This window comes from Cydia amplana, chromosome 13 (genome assembly GCF_948474715.1).
Source record: "Cydia amplana chromosome 13, ilCydAmpl1.1, whole genome shotgun sequence".
In the NCBI taxonomy this organism is placed as follows: Eukaryota; Metazoa; Arthropoda; class Insecta; order Lepidoptera; family Tortricidae; genus Cydia; species Cydia amplana.
Window position 1 is genome coordinate 2,978,796 of NC_086081.1, and position 17,680 is coordinate 2,996,475.

General features: G+C 38.2%; 3 protein-coding genes and 1 non-coding gene across 6 annotated transcripts in view; 2 read left to right on the forward strand and 2 right to left on the reverse strand.

Moving 5' to 3' along the window:
* LOC134653330 (protein PALS1) overlaps positions 1–10,492 on the reverse strand; it is a 190,151-nt gene extending 179,659 nt beyond the window's left edge. The window contains exons 1-3 of one of the 3 annotated variants that reach the window (XM_063508658.1): positions 9,687–10,492; positions 8,359–8,474; positions 7,647–7,704 (exon numbers count right to left, since the gene is read on the reverse strand). In XM_063508658.1, coding sequence (XP_063364728.1) covers positions 7,647–7,704; positions 8,359–8,474; positions 9,687–9,822 — 310 coding nt within the window. In that variant the 5' untranslated portion in view covers positions 9,823–10,492. The remainder of the gene's footprint in view (positions 1–7,646; positions 7,705–8,358; positions 8,475–9,686) is intronic. The other 2 variants (XM_063508659.1, XM_063508662.1) reach the window with 2 other exon arrangements.
* Positions 1,521–6,024, forward strand: LOC134653341 (odorant receptor 85a-like). The gene is made up of 5 exons (XM_063508674.1): positions 1,521–2,365; positions 2,953–3,052; positions 4,303–4,404; positions 5,090–5,245; positions 5,950–6,024. Exons 1-5 carry the CDS (start codon positions 1,521–1,523, stop codon positions 6,022–6,024), a joined length of 1,278 nt encoding a protein of 425 aa, XP_063364744.1.
* A 61-nt stretch (positions 10,493–10,553) lies between the features above and the next one.
* Trnaq-uug (transfer RNA glutamine (anticodon UUG)) lies at positions 10,554–10,625 on the reverse strand. The gene has a single exon. It is a non-coding gene; the product is annotated as a tRNA-Gln (tRNA).
* A 1,672-nt stretch (positions 10,626–12,297) lies between these two features.
* Positions 12,298–17,680, forward strand: part of LOC134653367 (mitogen-activated protein kinase kinase kinase 11) — an 86,695-nt gene continuing 81,312 nt past the window's right edge. The window contains exon 1 of the mRNA XM_063508704.1: positions 12,298–13,348. Coding sequence (XP_063364774.1) covers positions 12,661–13,348 — 688 coding nt within the window. The 5' untranslated portion in view covers positions 12,298–12,660. The remainder of the gene's footprint in view (positions 13,349–17,680) is intronic.

Below are 17,680 nucleotides of genomic sequence, written 5' to 3' on the forward strand. Positions count from 1 at the left end.
ATTTCGTAATAATTATGTATTTTTTTCCATATACTCACTGTCAAAATACAGCGCGTTGATGTTTTTTATTCGAATATTATAGACGCTATTTTCAATTGTTTTTTTTATGTTATTGTTAGATCTATTTCGTAATTGTTGATGTGGTTTTTTTTTGCTTGTATATGAATTCCATGTTGACGTGTAAAAGTGCCCTTGTGGCCTATTTGCTGAGTAAATGTTGATTTTTGTTTGATGTATGCATTTCAAAACCATAAACTCACTGCATTGCAGGCTGTAGGTCATTTTACAATATCACTTTCCACAGTGATACGAGTCAGTTAGTTTTTATAACCACATAAAAATTAAGTGCACTTCGCTATCCATACATAAATATTCATTCGTCATTAAAAATATGGCTCTACAAATAAGATCGTGTCAGATATTTCTGCGGCCTTCGAAGAGTAGGTAACATAATATTGCACCTGCAATCAGAAATGTATGTACAGTCACCTGACTGTACATACATTTCAAATCTATAATATAAAACTAACTGTACCATATATTTTGGTGTGATCACCGCACAGACTGCGGCCAGAAAGCTGGGCGTCCTAAATAAGGTGAAGCGATACTTCACACCTGGACAGCTTCTAACACTTTATAAAGCTCAAGTCCGATCGTGTATGGAGTATTGCAGCCACCTGTGGGACGGCTCAGCTAAATATCAACTCGCCGCTTTAGACTCAGTGGAGCGCAGAGCCAGGAGGATGATTGGTGACAAGAAGCTAACGGGTAAGCTTCAGTCTTTGGCCCATCGGCGGAAAGTCGCCAGTCTATCGGTGTTCTACAGATTGCACTTCGGGGAGTGTGCTCAAGAGCTACACGAGCTTATTCCACCGTCCCCATTCTACCATCGGACTTTTAGACGCACGGCCGGTTTCCATCCTTACTTGGTAGATATTCCACGAATCCGCACGAAGCGCTTTGCTTCCTCTTTCCTTATGCGCACTGCCAAGGAATGGAATTCCTTGCCGGCGTCTATATTTCCGAGCTCATATAACCCGGCAACCTTTAAATCAAGGGTGAACAGGCACCTTCTGGGCAGACTCGCTCCATCGTAGGCCACGTCTTCGCCTCGGCTAGTCTGTGGCCATGAGTAAGCCCATTTTTAATAAAAAAAAAAAAAAAAAAAGTTATTTTTTATAGGCGGTGTAATGTTTTAGGTACACAAGGTATACAATACGCGTTTGTGCCTACGCTTTACATATGAAAACAACCCCTAAAATCACCAAAAAAGATTAAGTAGGTGCATACTAAATTCGACTCTTATAAGACCAGGATTTTTTTGTGATTTCAGAGTTACCGAAAGTAATCATAGCAGTGAGTACAATCATGTCGATATATTTTGTATCACCTAAAAATTACGATAATGTATATTATGATCATGTTTACTAAAAACATCCCTCAAAAGTTCCAGTATGTAAGCGCCTTTATTTAAACGACATAATTCCTGAAAAGTCCAACCCTTTTCCTTATTCCTCATCATGGCGCCCAAGCTATCTGACAGTTCTAAGTCAACGCCCAGTGTCAAGCAGTCTGACAGAATCAATAAGCAGTCAGATGGTTTCAAACAATCTGACGGTTTCAAACAATCGGACAGTTTCAAGCAGAACCGATTCTGCTGGACTGTCTTCGGTCTGTGGCCTGGCAAAATACCCGAAAAATATTATAAATTCTTTTCTATCACCTATCTCATCATCAGCTTCGTCGCTTACAACGCCCTATTGACTTTAAACCTCTATCACACTCCGCGACGAATCGAGACGCTCATACGTGAAATCATTTTCACGTTTACCGAAATCGCAGTGGGCACTAAATTGTCTATGATACTTTTTAAAAGAAAAAAAATCGCCGCCATTTTCGAAATGCTCGACTGCGAAGAATTCAAAGGAAACGATGAAATTGGCAGAGAAATTGTTGTGAAACACAACGACTATTACAAGAAATACTTATTGTTAAACACTGTGCTGTCGAATTTCACCTATTTCTCTCAAGTGCTCTTTCCTGTCTTCGGGTTTTGGATTTTTGGGAACACGCTGGATTTACCTATTTGCAAATATTATTTTCTCTCCGATCAAACGAGAGATGATTATTTTACTTGGATATTTCTTTACCAATCGTTCTTCATGTATGGTCATATGATGTATAATGTTAATATCGATACTTTGATCGCGGGCTTTATGGTGTTGGCCATAGGTCAAGTGAAGGTGCTTTGTCACGATTTGGAAAGTTTGAAAATTGAAAAATCTTTTGGTGATCAGTCGCTAATAGACCTTAAACAACAATACAAACTGCGTAAAATTTTGAATCATTATGAGTTGCTTTTAGAGTAAGTATATTTATTCTATTTAATTTGATATAGTTGGTCAAACCAATTTGTCAGTAAATAAGAACAAAGAAAACTATACTCATCCTTTTCTTTTAGGTGCTAGTACTAGTGTTAGATAAAGATACTACGATTCTCTCTATGTTTGAAATGAGACAGTCCTTTGACAGACTATAGAATATACTTAGGGTCAGATACTTAATATTATTAGTTTCAATGACACCCTTTCCACGTTAATACTCACGAATTAATGAAATGATTCACAGAGAGTATTGTAGCTTTTTGTATGAGATTTTAGTTTTTAATTTTTGTCATTTAAACTATAATCTACAGCTAGAAAGACAGTATGCGATAGCACTGGACATTATTTATTTATTTGATAGACCACGGACATACAAGCGTGACAGAGTGGTCAGAAAACTCAGAAACAAGACAACGAAAACAATTTTGACCCAATTGCGAAATTTCCACATGGAAAATATGTAAAACACTTCACGTGTGGGGATGGAGAGAATTTCCTGGGAAAAAATCCTGAAATTTCCGAGAATAGATTTTCTGATTACACAACGAAAAGTAACCGTAATTTTCAGGTACTGCGACAGATTTCAGGATGTGATCGGGGGAACTATGTTCGTTCAGTACGGGATCGGGTCCGGAATCATTTGCGTCATCATGTGCGGTTTACTTCTGGTAAATGGGCGTTTTTTTTTTGTTGTCCCCTACACTTTTTTTTTTCAAATTTGGAATTTTTTATGTTATTTCTACTCAGAATCACGAGCTCTTTCTAATAATCCTAATAGGAGAAAAAGTGTCCCAATATTTCCATACATTTTCCGATCTTTCCATTCCGCGACCGCCATACAAAGTCTATGAAAAATGGTGACGTAATGGGAATAAAAACCTTAGGACACTTTTTTTCTCCTATTAGGATAGAAAGAGCTTGTGATTGTGAGTAAAAATAACATAATAAATCCCAAATTTGAAAAAAAAGTATAGGGGACAACAAAAAAAACGCCCAAACGCATAATTACAGCACAGCTAAACTATCGTCCTATCGCACAGTAAATCAGTTTCTATATTATCGTATCCCAAACTATGGGATGAACTGTCGCCTGCGGTATTTCTGAACCGTTACGACCTTCAAACCTTTAAGAGCGTACTCCCATCTTAAATGCCGGCAACGCACTTACAACCCCTCTGGTGTTGCGGGTGTCCATGGGCGGCGGTAATCGCTTACCATCAGGTGATACGTCTGCTCGTTTACCTCCTATATCATAAAAAACAGTCAGCATCCGTCTAAGCTAACTCTGCACCGACTTTGACAGAAACAAGTGTGGAAGTGACGTTGGAAACAAAATTGACATACATAGTTCCACACTTCGCCAGTTAGCTTGGTCTGACTGTAGTAGTCAAAAACAAGCAACAACGGTTGCACTCCGGGAGTGCCGATAGAAGTGAAAACTCACCTCACTATGTTACCGACGCCCGGTAACACGATACATACGTTTAGCGAAGGTATTCTATTTATTTATTATATATTATTATCATTCTCAAGTAAGATCACACTTTTTCATTGACATGTTTATTTACATACTGCCATGACAACGTCAAATTATTTGAACATAGGTAAAGAGTCTCGAAAAGGAGTCCGCAACATAAATGTCAAATAACATTGAGTTTTTCTTTATTGATTTAAATGCCATTTAAATTATGAGTGGCCACCTTACGGGGCTTACGGTCACGTGATCGCCTTACGCTGTCTGGCTGTCTCGAGTTTATCATTTTTTTCCCACCTCAAAAAGTGCCCAGCGGCGCCGCTAAAGAAGTTCTGTTCACTTCACTTCAATTACTCGAAATATGTACAGTCAGCAGCAGAGGTGGTATTCATTGTATTTATTTTGAAAGTTTAGTGTTTATTTAATCGTAATTCCATGTTAAAGCCTTCATCACCGGAGACACAAATGTTCATGGTTGGCTACTTCATGGCGATGAACCTGCAGATCTCCGTCCCAGCCTGGCTTGGGACCCAGCTCACCTACGAAGTAAGTGGATGGATCAACTATTTCTTCTTGATATTCTGTCCCGTCGACCAGGGGACAAAAGTAGCACATATGGCACATATTTAATTACACAAACGGGTCTACCGCGATATAATTTCATAGTTTTACCTTAAATTCCGACGTGAAATTATATCGCGGTAGACCCGTTTGTGCAATTAAATGTCAGAAGAAATGTCTCGTCTCTAACATGCCCGCAAAAGCTCGACATACTCTTGGCCGATTTCTATTTCTTTTCATTTAGCGTTTGTCGATGTACGATTGTCATCTTGGCTAGACAGCTTGGCCAGTTTGTTTAAAAAGATCAGTATCTATCTATAGCCCAGTGGCTATACCGCGAAAATCGGAGTAGGTACTTACGCAAATTGCGGGCATCTTTCTCTGTCACTCTAATTACGCCTTCATTGGAGTAAAAGAGAAAGATCCCCGTAATTTGCGAATTCCGGTTTTCGCGGTACCTAGCACTCAGCTGTACTGCATTGCAATGGCACTCCTAAGCTTTACTAAGTGTCTCGCCAAGTCGAGCAAAATAAAGAGGCACGGCCGTACCATCCTTTTCTTGAAGCGATTCAGGCCAATTTCGACGTCCTGTAACTTTGTGCTTAAAATGTACACATTTTACTATTAAAATTTCTTTTCTATTGTTTATTTTTTGTCCATGCGTGTACAGAGTGAAGCATTGACAACAGCAGCGTACAAAAGCGAATGGCTGCCGCGTTCCGAGCGCTACAAAAGCAGCATCAAACTCTTGATGGAGAGAACCAAGAACCCTGTCATCATCACCGGGCTGAAGATATTTCCTCTCTCATTGGCTACTTATATACAGGTACTCTCTCTCTGGTCTGGTCATAACGAATAATCATGATCTAACATAGTGAAGGGTTGAAAACAGTAGCGTACAAAAGCGAATGGCTGCCGCGTTCCGAGCGCTACAAAAGCAGTATCAAACTCTTGATGGAAAGAGCCAAGAACCCTGTCATCATCACCGGGCTGAAGATATTTCCTCTCTCATTGGCTACTTACATACAGCAGGTACTCTCTCTCTCTCTCTCTCTCTCTCTCTCTCTCTCTCTCTCTCTAGTCCGGTCAGTAGATCAGCAGATGTGTCGGCAGAAATTTTCCAAAACTGCAAAATTTCCACATGGAATTGTTTTTGAAACTTTTCGTATTGTGACATCGGGGCGGAAATGTTCAATTTCCAAAATGAAAGTTTCCTGTGAAAATTTCCCGTTATTTCCAAGAACTTTTCCAACTTATTGGAATCTGTCCGTAACTTGCATACCTAACTTTAGGGCGTAGGGCGCGGCACGGAGAGTGACCGGGTTAACGAAAAACAATACATATTATTAATGAATGTCATTATTAAATCGATATCAAAGTTATTATTAAGCAATAATAACATTTTCAAAACAAATAAAAATGGTTCTTACAAAACAGTTTATCATTGCCCGTACTGTGCAGCTTTTGAACGATCATAGGTTTATGTTTTGTGTGTCTTATACGGAAATATAACAGAAGTTTTCCTTTCAGATAATGAAAACAGCCTACTCCTGTTTCGCTTTGCTTCGGATCATCCAAGACCGACAGGAACAAACTGCGGCATAAATGCCTTTTAACTTTGTTATATATAACTTTAATTTGCAATAAAAAGCAATTATAAATAATTAGCTATAAAGTTAACAAGTATAGAAGTACTGTTATCTTTTTTATGTTGCATCTATTAGTTAGAGGGTCAGCCTCGGTAAAGTAAATGGTAATAAATACTTGTGACGTTCCACAAGTAAAGGTACTAAAGGTACCTTATGGGGGTTGGCGATTCATTACGCTACTACTTACGACGGTCCAATATATTATAATTTGTGAGGATACTGTAAGCAAGAAGTATACAGAACCAGACCTAGCAACAAGCACAAGGACGAATTAGGTAAAAGCCGGGTAAAAGCATCTATCGTCAGAGTTATCGAAGCCATATATACAAGAACTATTATCCTCTAGCCGCCCATACGTCAAACCTTGCCAAGCTAAATGAAATTTTATTTTGTCAACACAAAGTTCAAATTAGAATGGAACAGGAGACCTTTTTATAGGACTCTGGGCGGCTAGAGGATAAATAATCTGTGGCCATACCCCGAGCGACGTTACGAGCCGCGATGAACAACGTTTTATTCCGACGCAGGGAGCATGGTGGACATTTAAAGCAAATAATATTTCAGTTCACGTTTATTTAAACAATAAAAAGCAAAACGGATTTATTAAACTTTGTTTGTTTAGCAACATTCGTGCCTTTCCCAATATACCCATTTACTGTGGAAATACAAATACATAATTAGTTTTAAGGCCTCTACAAACGTTGCAACTTATAGGGCAACGAATTCGATCGATCGATCGAATGCCGCAAGCCGCATGAGTCGCAAATCGCATGCGATTATCGATGACGTTTCTAGAGTATGTAGAGGCCATTGGTGCCATTACCCGATTGTCGAAGGTTAATGTTTTCGAGCCTGCGTTCTTTGGCACAGCTTATAACAGCCAACCGTTTGACGGAGATAACAAAACAGAGATTTGTGCAACTACCCGACGAAAAGTGTGTGTGTGTGTGTGTGTGTGTGTGTGTGGTTTTTTTTTCAGTTAGATATATTACTTACACTGTGACTCAGATTTTGGTAAAAGAGAACAGCAGACAGTTTCAACAACAGCATTAAATTTACGACAAGGGAATGGAATGGGAATGAATGTTTATCGATATTGTAATGTCATATAATAACGTCATTAGGGGCTTAATTTAATAATCCCCAAATTGCGGCTGAGCGCGTACTGAAAAGCAATGAGCAATAAATGCCAGAGCGGAGTATTTGGAGCGAGTCCAGGATTGGCGTATTTGAAACAAACTCGGTTCAAATTAAGTTTTTAATAGTTTTAATGGCCATAATAGTTTGATATTATCTGTGTAGTTATTACGATGATTCATATAATTAAAGTTAGAATATTAGATATTCTAGTGACATAGGTAGATCTCTGTAAACCAATTAGGTATCTCTACAGTCTGACACTAACTTTGCAACAATGGAAACTAAATTTCTATCATTTTATTCTATATTGGTACAGTACAGTACCTATATATAAGTAGTAGTAGTAGGTAAATCACTTTATTGTATTGTAAGTATGTAAGTAAATAAATAAGGTAAGTAAGAGGTAAATAGGTAGGTAAAAAGTATTAAAAAACTTACATAGTTTCGTTTCGCTACGTCGCTTAACTCGGAGTTTGATGAGACAGGACGAGATGCACTGAAACAACATATTTATATTCAATATCAAAACATGTTAAAACTTGTTATCCTATAGGAAATAGGTACATTTTTACATCACCTAGGTATAATTCGGAAAAGGGTTTTTTCTTTCCCAATAGTCAAAATTACCGTTTACCGGAGTGTACTTACAACTAGCCCTTCTCAGAGGAGTGAGGATAGATTACACCAACCCTAGTTCTTCGATTCATGAAATTATTATACCTAACATTATTAATTATTATAAATTATATGACATTAAGTAATAAATAACATTATACTTACTGATCATACAGGACAGGACCATGAATGTAATTTTGTTGGGTGGCCTGCTAATGGGGTAAACTTACCCTGTTTCGGGTAATTACCTCATGAATGTGTCCTAATGTCCTCCATGTGGTTCATCTCGTCTAGCCGCGTCTCGTTCACGTCCATGATTTCGTCGGCGATTGTATATGATGCAGCCAAATGGGGTAAATTACCCTAATTCGGGTAAACCTACCCTGCTTCGGGTACTACTTACCTCATGGATGTGTCCGTTGACCTCCGTGTGGTTCATCTCGTCCATCGCCGACGAAATATTGTCTATGGTGCAGCCAAATGGGGTAAATTACCCTAATTCGGGTAAACCTGCCCTGCTTCGGGTACTACTTACCTCATGGATGTGTCCGATGACCTCCGTGTGGTTCATCTCGTCCAGCCGCGTCTCGTTCACGTCCATGATTTCGTCGGCGAGCTCGAGGTTGTCCATGTTGCCGGCGGACGGGGAGCCTGGGACAAAACATGGTATGAGTACGGTGTATTATGAGTTTTTTTTTTATAAATGGGCTTACTCATGGCCACAGACTAGCCGAGGCGAAGACGTGGCCTACGATGGAGCGATCCTGCCCAGAAGGTGCCTGTTCACCCTTGATTTTATGTCTAAAATAAACGAAGACTACAGACGAAGATTGGATATTGCAGTCACGAGCGGGCGGACCAAGAGCCCGTTTCTCAAAAGCTTGTAACTTGTAATACAAGCCGATGTCACTTTTTGATAGCTTTGGTCAGAAAGGGACTTCCACTTGTATTACAAGTTACAAGCTTTTGAGAAACGGGCCCCTGCAGCTAGTTCCTGCACTCTAAGGAATATACTTAATGCAGTCGCTGTGGTCAAAATCGGCTAGGACAGAGGTGTGGTGGTAACTTCGAAAATGGGCAAATTTTGAAAATGGCAAATATATAAGTACTAAACAAAAACCAATTTCTCCAGTAAAGCCCGTCACAGACGGAGCGATATCGGCAGATACCAACAGGTATCCTAGAATATCCCTAAGCACTACACACGCCAACGCTACCAAAATATATAGGTATCGCGGCGCCCGTCCAGCAGTGAGAGAGACGAAATATACTAAAATATATCGTAATATATCGAGATGCCTTGCGATAAGATAAGATATCGTAAGATACCAAAATATATAGTAGGTACAGCTTGGTCTGTGATGGGCTTCAGTAAACTATAATTCATATCTTGGAATACTTTATGTGGATATGTCTAACATACGAATGTCCTTTACCTCGCCTTGTTTATTTTTAATTCTTCGTTCATTTTTAAAGTAGAAGGGGAAGTCAAGAAATACCAACAACAAAATGACACGTTGACTGACAGCAATATTTACCAACTTTTTTTAAAATTTGTACCTATGTCTTTTAAATCTCAGAATTAGAGGTTTTGTCTTTAAAAAAAAGGTACGTAATATCAATATTATTAAAAATGAGAACGAAACTCCATTTGTATGGAAAGGTATCAATATTAGAGTCTGTTCGGAATGAGAAGAGTCGTGGAATGTATTGGGCCCCCATATATTCCACGACTCTTCTCTTTCCGCACAGGCTCTATTAAAAATGAGAACGAAACTGCGTTTGTATGGGAAGGTGAAATTTGGCCGAGGAAACTAGGGTACCTAGGTACTATTATTCGACCGGCTAAAACAAGGAACTTACCATACAACTTGACTTTGTTATCCTTGGTCTGGGCCACAATGATAACATATCCCTCCAGGTCCACCGATTTCGATTTAACTGTTGTCATTTTGTCTATTGCGTTTATTTGGGTCGTCGGGGCATTAAATGAATTCATCTTGAGGTTAATTTTTAATTATAAGTAAACTAGTTTTATAAGGAACGTTCACGCGGCGCCAGCCTAGGCCAACGCTTCCTCCAGCACCATTTTAAACAGAATTTACGTTTAGAAAAGGAATTTATCCCACACATTTTGCTTGAACACATTTCTCACTTATCCAGGCGAGAATATTTCAGCCATGTCACTTTATCGTCCGTTCCTTACAACACACGGCACTTAAAACACATGATTTTTTATCACTATGCAAGCCATCGGTGCCTAATTATTGATATTTAAGCGTATTGACGAGATTTTTGGTCGAAGATAGTTGAAATCACTGGTCATGCTGGTTTTGTAGTTGGTGTTTCGGTTTTTTGGGTTTTTCAAACGCGCGCGGTGTTAGCATTTGGTTTTTGAGTCGCGAACGCTCCAGCGGGAACCGTTTTGTGGTATTTCGGTTTATTAAACTAACGTTTAAGGCCTAAATGCGTGTTTTTGAGGTTGAGACGACGGTCCCACGTCCGCGGACTGGGTGCTCGGCGCGAATGGATACGTCCATCCCATTTTCGCACGATCAATAATGCTCCCTTCCCAGCATCCCTTAACTCCCACAGATACGCCGCCATTCACTATTCCATGTGCTCCCGGTAACATTTCTAAGTTGAAGTGAAACGATAATTTTTTAACGCTGGAATTACGATTATTGTAGCTGCAAAAAATATATAAAACCAAAAAAAAAGTTGTTATCAAGGTCCCACCGAGATTTGAACTCGGATCGCTGGATTCAAAGTCCAGAGTGCTAACCATTACACCATGGGACCTCTCGCTGAAGGGGTCGAAATAACGCAATCCATTTAACAATGATAATATATGAAGTAATTGTAATTTTTCTAGTTGTATTTTAATTTTCTTATCACAGTAGAAATTTTTTAAAAACACTGCATATCGTATATGCATGAAAACATCATATATCCACATGTTATATATTATTCATTCGCTTATTTGAGGAAATAAGTTCCAAATACATAGCCTAGATGGAGTCACAATGACCATGAACTGCCATGAAGTTTGTTGTGTATCATTTTTAAGCTTTTAGCGCCATCTATGAATTTCTTTTTGCAGTATAATAAAATGCTGCCAGGCCAAAAAAATAATATAAAAAGTGGGTAAATTTTACATCCGTAATAATTTTTTCGTTTTAAATTCATCATTTTTATTTAAAAATTTTATCTTTTACCCCGGCTCGTACCGATGAGTTTTTCGGAACTTATGTACGAAATATCATTTGATATTTACCAGTCGCTTTTCGGTGAAGGAAAACATCCTGAGGCAACTAATCCCAATACGGGCCTAGTTTACCCTCTGGGTTGGAAGGTCAGATGGCAGTCGCTTTCGTAAAAACTAGTGCCCACGCCAATTACTGGGATTAGTTGCCAAGCGGACCCCAAACTCCCATGAGCCGTGGCAAAATGCCGGGACAACGCGAGGAAGATGATTTTTATTTAAAACTTTTAAAACTAATCTGTTTGTTTTATGTTGGATATGTAATAAGTTGGATAAATGGGATTGTCTAAATTTAATACGAATAAAATCATAGTTTTATTTTTAAAGTTTTACCTTCATTTTATACAAATGAAAAATATTAATTATTAACTGCCAACCAAACTGAAATATTTGGATATTAAGAGTCCGCGGCAAGCTCCGTCGCTAATCGTTCTCATTTTAAAATTACGTGTTGGATTGTAATGAAATTTTGCACATACAATATCTGTGCCCGTAATTCGTTTATATATGTCCAGCTACTAAAACAAACGAAATAGAGTAAAAACAAGTTTTGTATGAATAACTTAAATTGGCTCAATTTTTTTAACTACGGTATCTGAAGCTACATAAACTAATTACAGGTACAGAATTACCTTATTCTATTGTAAGTACAAAGTTTCAGAGCAATCCAACTAGTCGTTTTAAAATTAGAGTGTAACTACGTTTGTATGGTGAACCGAGCTTGCTGCGGACTTTAACAATATTTTGATATTATAAACAAGTACATACTTAGTTTGTAAACAAGGTTAGGTAAATGTTATAAAATAAGTTACTAAAAATTAAGCTAATGTAAATATTCTTGATAAAATGTTTCCGGATGCGATAGCTTTCAAAAGTACACTACAATAAGGCGCAAATCGTGCATTATGAATTGCACTAAACAAAATATTTAATGTAACAGTGTCCGTTGCCAAAAGTCTTTACCAAACTAACTTACCTATAAGTACATTTTAAAAATTAGTTTATTTACAGTTGCAATTCAAGATAGGTATGACACTAAAGTGTCGCGTTTTGTACACATATTTAATTACACATACGGGTCTACCGCGATATAGTTTTTAAGATAGGTATTAAATGTTATGGTCGTTCCAGAATAATTTGACTGATAATTTGATTTAAACATTGACTTCTGCTTTTTTTCGCCTAGTGTGGAAAAAGTAAAACTTGTTATAGCAACACTGACGATAAAACGTCAGTTTGTCACTGACTTCGCTGTGGTAAGGTTGTCATTTCGTCTATCTGATAACGTGATAGATGAATGGAAAATAATTAACACCGTAGCAGCGAAGTTTAAGTGTTCAGTGACTCCGAATATATTCGCCGCGTGTGTTAAAAACAAGTGTAAACCTCAATACCATCGTCGTTTGAACCGCCATGATCAATGTGGGAAACAAAGATGGCGGAATAATACCGTGATCATAACCAAACGCGTCGTTGTTTTGAGGCGTCGTGCGTTATGTGCCGGGGTGGGCGCGAGCCGCAGCCGTGTCGGGGCGCGTGAGCGCGGGCGCGGGCGATGGGCGCGCCGGGCTGATGCCGCCGGCGGGCCGCGCGGCTATGGCGGCCGAGGAAGCACGCCCGTCGCTATCTCTGTTCACCGCCGTCTTCGAGTACCAGGCGCAGGGCGGGGACGAGCTGACCCTCCGCCGCGGCGAGATCGTCGAGGTCCTGTCCAAAGACCCCAACATCTCGGGAGACGACGGGTGGTGGACGGGAAAGATCGGAGACCGAATAGGCATCTTCCCAGCTCAGTATGTGACCGAGGAGGATCCTCTGGCGGTGACATCGGTCATAGGGGATGTGGATCCGCCGCAAGTGTCGTTCTCGGAGCTGAAACTGGAGGAAGTGATAGGGGTGGGCGGTTTCGGGAAGGTGTATCGAGGCTATTGGAACGATGAGGTGGTGGCGGTTAAAGCGGCGCGCCAGGACGCCAACGAGGACATTGAGGTTATTAAGGAGAGTGTGCTGCAGGAGGCGAAGCTATTCTGGATGTTGCAGCACGAGAATATAGTGTCGTTGAAGGGTGTGTGTTTGGAGGAGCCCAACTTGTGTTTAGTGATGGAGTACGCGCGCGGGGGCTCGCTGAACCGAGTGTTGTCCGGCAGGAAGATCCGGCCGGGCATTCTGGTGGACTGGGCTATTCAGGTGGCCCGCGGGATGGCGTATCTGCATGTGGATGCACCTATATCACTTATACATCGGGATCTCAAAAGCTCTAATGGTAAGTGGGTTTATTATTAATTACGTTTTTGAAGCTATTTAGCTTGTGTTAAATAACTGGCTATTTGACATTGGGGCTCTAAAGCCCTAGCCTGTCTAGATAATGATTATGGTTTTTAGGACCTAAGTTTTGTTTACAACTTTTCACCTCAGTAATAAATCACAGTAGCCTATGCCAATAAACACAGTTGCTGTAATATATGTTGTGTGCATATACCATTGATTCTTGTTAGAAAAGGAAAACATAACATTTCAATGTTATGCTGTTTGTGGCCTACCAGTAAGTGTGCGACTTGCAATCCGGAGGTCGCGGGTTCAAACCCCGGCTCACACCAATAATGTTTTCGAAAATGATGTACGAAATATCATTTGATATTTACCGATCACTTTTCAAAGGAAAACATCATGAGGAAACCGGACTAACCCCAATACACTAGTTTACACCAATTCCTGGGCTTAGTTGCCAAACAGACCCCAGGCTCCCATGAGTTGTGGCAAAAATGCCGGGACAAGGCAAGAAATAGTTATGCTGTAGATAAAAGTTAAATTATTTGTTACAATTTATCTTTGAGCAGATATCCAAATACCTACGGAACAACCCTGATTAGAAGGCTAAAACAATTATCTATCAAGGCTCAGGAAGCCCCCGCATTCCTCAGATAACGCCAATGATAAGGAACTTATCAATGATGTAAATATGTCAAAACATTTGACCTTATCTTGCCGCCAATTGGCAAATTGAATGAGAAGTGACAAGTGAATTTATTATTATTATTGTTGGTCTTTTATACTCCGAGTCATAATTAGATTCCAAAAAAAGTAAGAGAATGTTGCCACTGCGATAATTTGATTGTAAAATAGTAAATTCCTTTTTATAAATAAACATGCTAAGATAATTTATTTATTGGTAATTTTACTCCTACGATTTAAAAAAGTACTTTTATTTACTTATTTTTACATAAATACAAGACGCGCTAGTAAAAAGTGGCAACATTGTTTTACTTTTTTTGGAATCTAATTACGACTTGGAGTTTACAGTCCAACAAGAAATTGTAGAAAGTAAAAAGTGGCAACATATTAGTGTCGTCCCGTTTTCTTATAACTGGTCAAGCAAATCTTGTCAGTAAAAAAAAGGCGCGAAATTCAAATTATCTATGGGACGATATCCCTTCGCGCCTACATTTTTCAAAATTTGTCGCCTTTTTCTACTGACAAGATCTGCTTGACCAAGTATAGATTGATTTGAAAGGGACGACACAACAATGCCACAATGTTGTGACACAACAATGCCACAATGTTGTGACACAACAATGCCACAATGTTGTGACACAACAATGCCACAATGTTGTGACACAACAATGCCACAATGTTGTTGTTGTAAGGACTTTTTAGGGTTCCGTAGCCAAATGGCAAAAAACGGAACCCTTATAGATTCGTCATGTCTGTCTGTCTGTCTGTCCGTCTGTCTGTCCGTCCGTATGTCACAGCCACTTTTCTCCGAAACTATAAGAACTATACTGTTGAAACTTGGTAAGTAGATGTATTCTGTGAACCGCATTAAGATTTTCACACAAAAATAGAAAAAAAAACAATAAGTTTTTGGGGTTCCCCATACTTCGAACTGAAACCCAAAAAATTTTTTTTCATCAAACCCATACGTGTGGGGTATCTATGGATAGGTCTTCAAAAATGATATTGAGGTTTATAATATCATTTTTTTCTAAACTGAATAGTTTGCGCGAGAGACACTTCCAAAGTGGTAAAATGTGTGTCCCCCCCCCCGTAACTTCTAAAATAACAGAATGATAAAACTAAAAAAAATATATGATGTACATTACCATGTAAACTTCCACCGAAAATTGGTTTGAACGAGATCTAGTAAGTAGTTTTTTTTTATACGTCATAAATCGCCTAAATACGGAACCCTTCATGGGCGAGTCCGACTCGCACTTGGCCGCTTTTACATGTTTCCTTTTGTTGTTTTGTGACTGTTTTGCTCTGGGACTTAAAGCCAGTATTTTCTAACTGACAATAGTGATCCCCTGGATACAAACAGTTTTAAGCAAAACGCTGGTTTTATTGGAACAACCCACCCGACAATGTATATTTTTGGGACAAGTCTGGGTAAACCTGAGTGCGTGGACTATAAAAATTTAATTTACATGTTTGCTGCAGCATCAGGTCAAATCGAACCATTACTAACATCAAGAAATACCAATATATTTTGATGTTTACCAAATAGGGATGTTCCCTATTTGGTAAACATCAAAATTAAATTGCTGAATTCCAATCATCAAATTAATCCAAGCTCAAAATTATAATTGGGGTCAGACATCTGTCCATTGGCAGAATTTTTATGGTCCTTATGCAACACTGTGGCATATTGTTCAGCCCACATCAGCTTTTGTTAGTAGACACCAGAGACTGGTAAAAATGTAGACTGTTACTGAAAGTCATGTTCCATCGTATAGGTACTGTTATCCATCTAGATAGAGTTAGGTTAATAAATATCAGGTGAATGTTTTTTGCTCCACCAGCCCAAACCAAAAATTTCACCTAATATTAGCTCTGTTTTATCCCCAGATTCCCTTCAGAGCCCATCTGGGAAGCGTCTAGGCCCTGTTTTGAAAATAAATATAATAGTATCATAATCTGCTTTTTTATTAGTTTTTTATTTATCTGAGAAAATGTATTATGCAAATGAGACTTCATTTGTATGATTCCACCTACAAGATATTATTATTATTATTAATTCTTTATTTCAGATAATAATTTATCCATAGAATTGTTAGTTTGGCTTATGACTACGTTAATTACTTAACTACTACTACATTAAATAACTGTTTAATTACTATTATATTGACCCAAAATTTCAAGAAGGTAATTATGTTACTCTTCGAAGGCCGCAAAAATATGTGACACGCTCTTATGGCTCTACAAATAAGATCATGTCAGATATTTTTGCGGCCTTCGATGTGTCACATATTATTGCAGGTGACTGTACGAAGATTGCTAGTCTTTATTTTTAACTGATCTTTCATGAACACCCACATCATTGAACCTTATTCTTGTTGTCAAATTATACTTTGAAAGTGTTAATTTGTTGGTTACAAGGATATAATGGTCTAGTCTGAAGTCTGAAACGATAATAGTTTTTTACAAACTTCATTATGTGTTTTATTGTTAAAAAAAATCTCAGGGCAATAAAATATTTATTGGCATATTCGTGTAGTTTTTTTTAACAAAGCGAAGGTATTCATTACATCATAGGTATTATTCGCTAAGCTAATAAATAACCTTATTTCTTGTAAGTGATTAAAATATTCTTGGACAAAAATTCCTACTTAAAACACTAGAAAATGAGCATTGTAACATTAAGTACAGAAAAAAAGTATTCAAGGTATCAGGAATTTGAAAAAAAAAATGTTTTTGTTATTTACACAAAAGCAAATTATACTGTAAGGTGCTATTTGGTACATTTCTTACAATTTAATAGAAAAATAATTATAGCTGGTCCAATAGAGACATTTCATAACTAATATAGATAGCCGCAGAGAAAATAAATCGTTTTTAATATGAATGCATCGATTAAGCAAACATTCACATGCACAATAAAATCCTTGACACCATTTATTACAATAAACACCCAGCCCGGCGCGTCAAACAAAAACTAGGTAAAAGTACAATAACAATCAAATAAATATTGACTTCCATATTTGTACCGGCCCTTTGTCATTTCCTTGTTTAATCATTTCACTGTAACTGTAGCTTATAAGACCTAAACACCATAACTAGTTGAACAAGTTAGTGCTTTAGTCAATTAGTGCTCTATCTAGGCTACCTATTGTGATTTCTAAATGGGCTGCATCTTGTGCAACGACTATTTCTGCATAAATACAGTTAAATTATAAATGCATTATCAGCGTTTGTTACACGATATTATGCAGCTGATTGAGGCAAAAAACTTACAAATTATTATTTTTTACTGTTGTATATGTTAATACCTATTTTATCAAGTTGGCTTGTAAAAGAAGAAAAGAAGATTAGTACAACTTTTTTAGATATTCTCTACCTATTAAACTTTGTGTTTAAAATCTGTGAAATTAAGGATTTCACATGATAATTGTACAGTTGAGAGTTGACGTCGAAACTCCTTTTTAACACGCTTTTATTAGGTCGACCTGTAGGTATGTAACTATGTAATGGAATCTTGCAAGTTACATTTGATCCACTTCCCGGTTTCCGATTGAGCTGAAACTTTGCAATCTTTGCATACACATGTAAGTCGGGTGACAATGCAATATTATGGTACCATCGAGCTGATCTGATGATG

Bases quoted from the DNA above. Each gene is read 5' to 3' on its own strand.
- LOC134653341 (XM_063508674.1), top strand. From the start codon at position 1,521: ATGGCGCCCAAGCTATCTGACAGTTCTAAGTCAACGCCCAGTGTCAAG. The intron at 2,366-2,952 runs GTAAGTATATTT...CGTAATTTTCAG, and splicing joins CATTATGAGTTGCTTTTAGA to GTACTGCGACAGATTTCAGG. The intron at 4,405-5,089 runs GTAAGTGGATGG...ATGCGTGTACAG, and splicing joins GGACCCAGCTCACCTACGAA to AGTGAAGCATTGACAACAGC.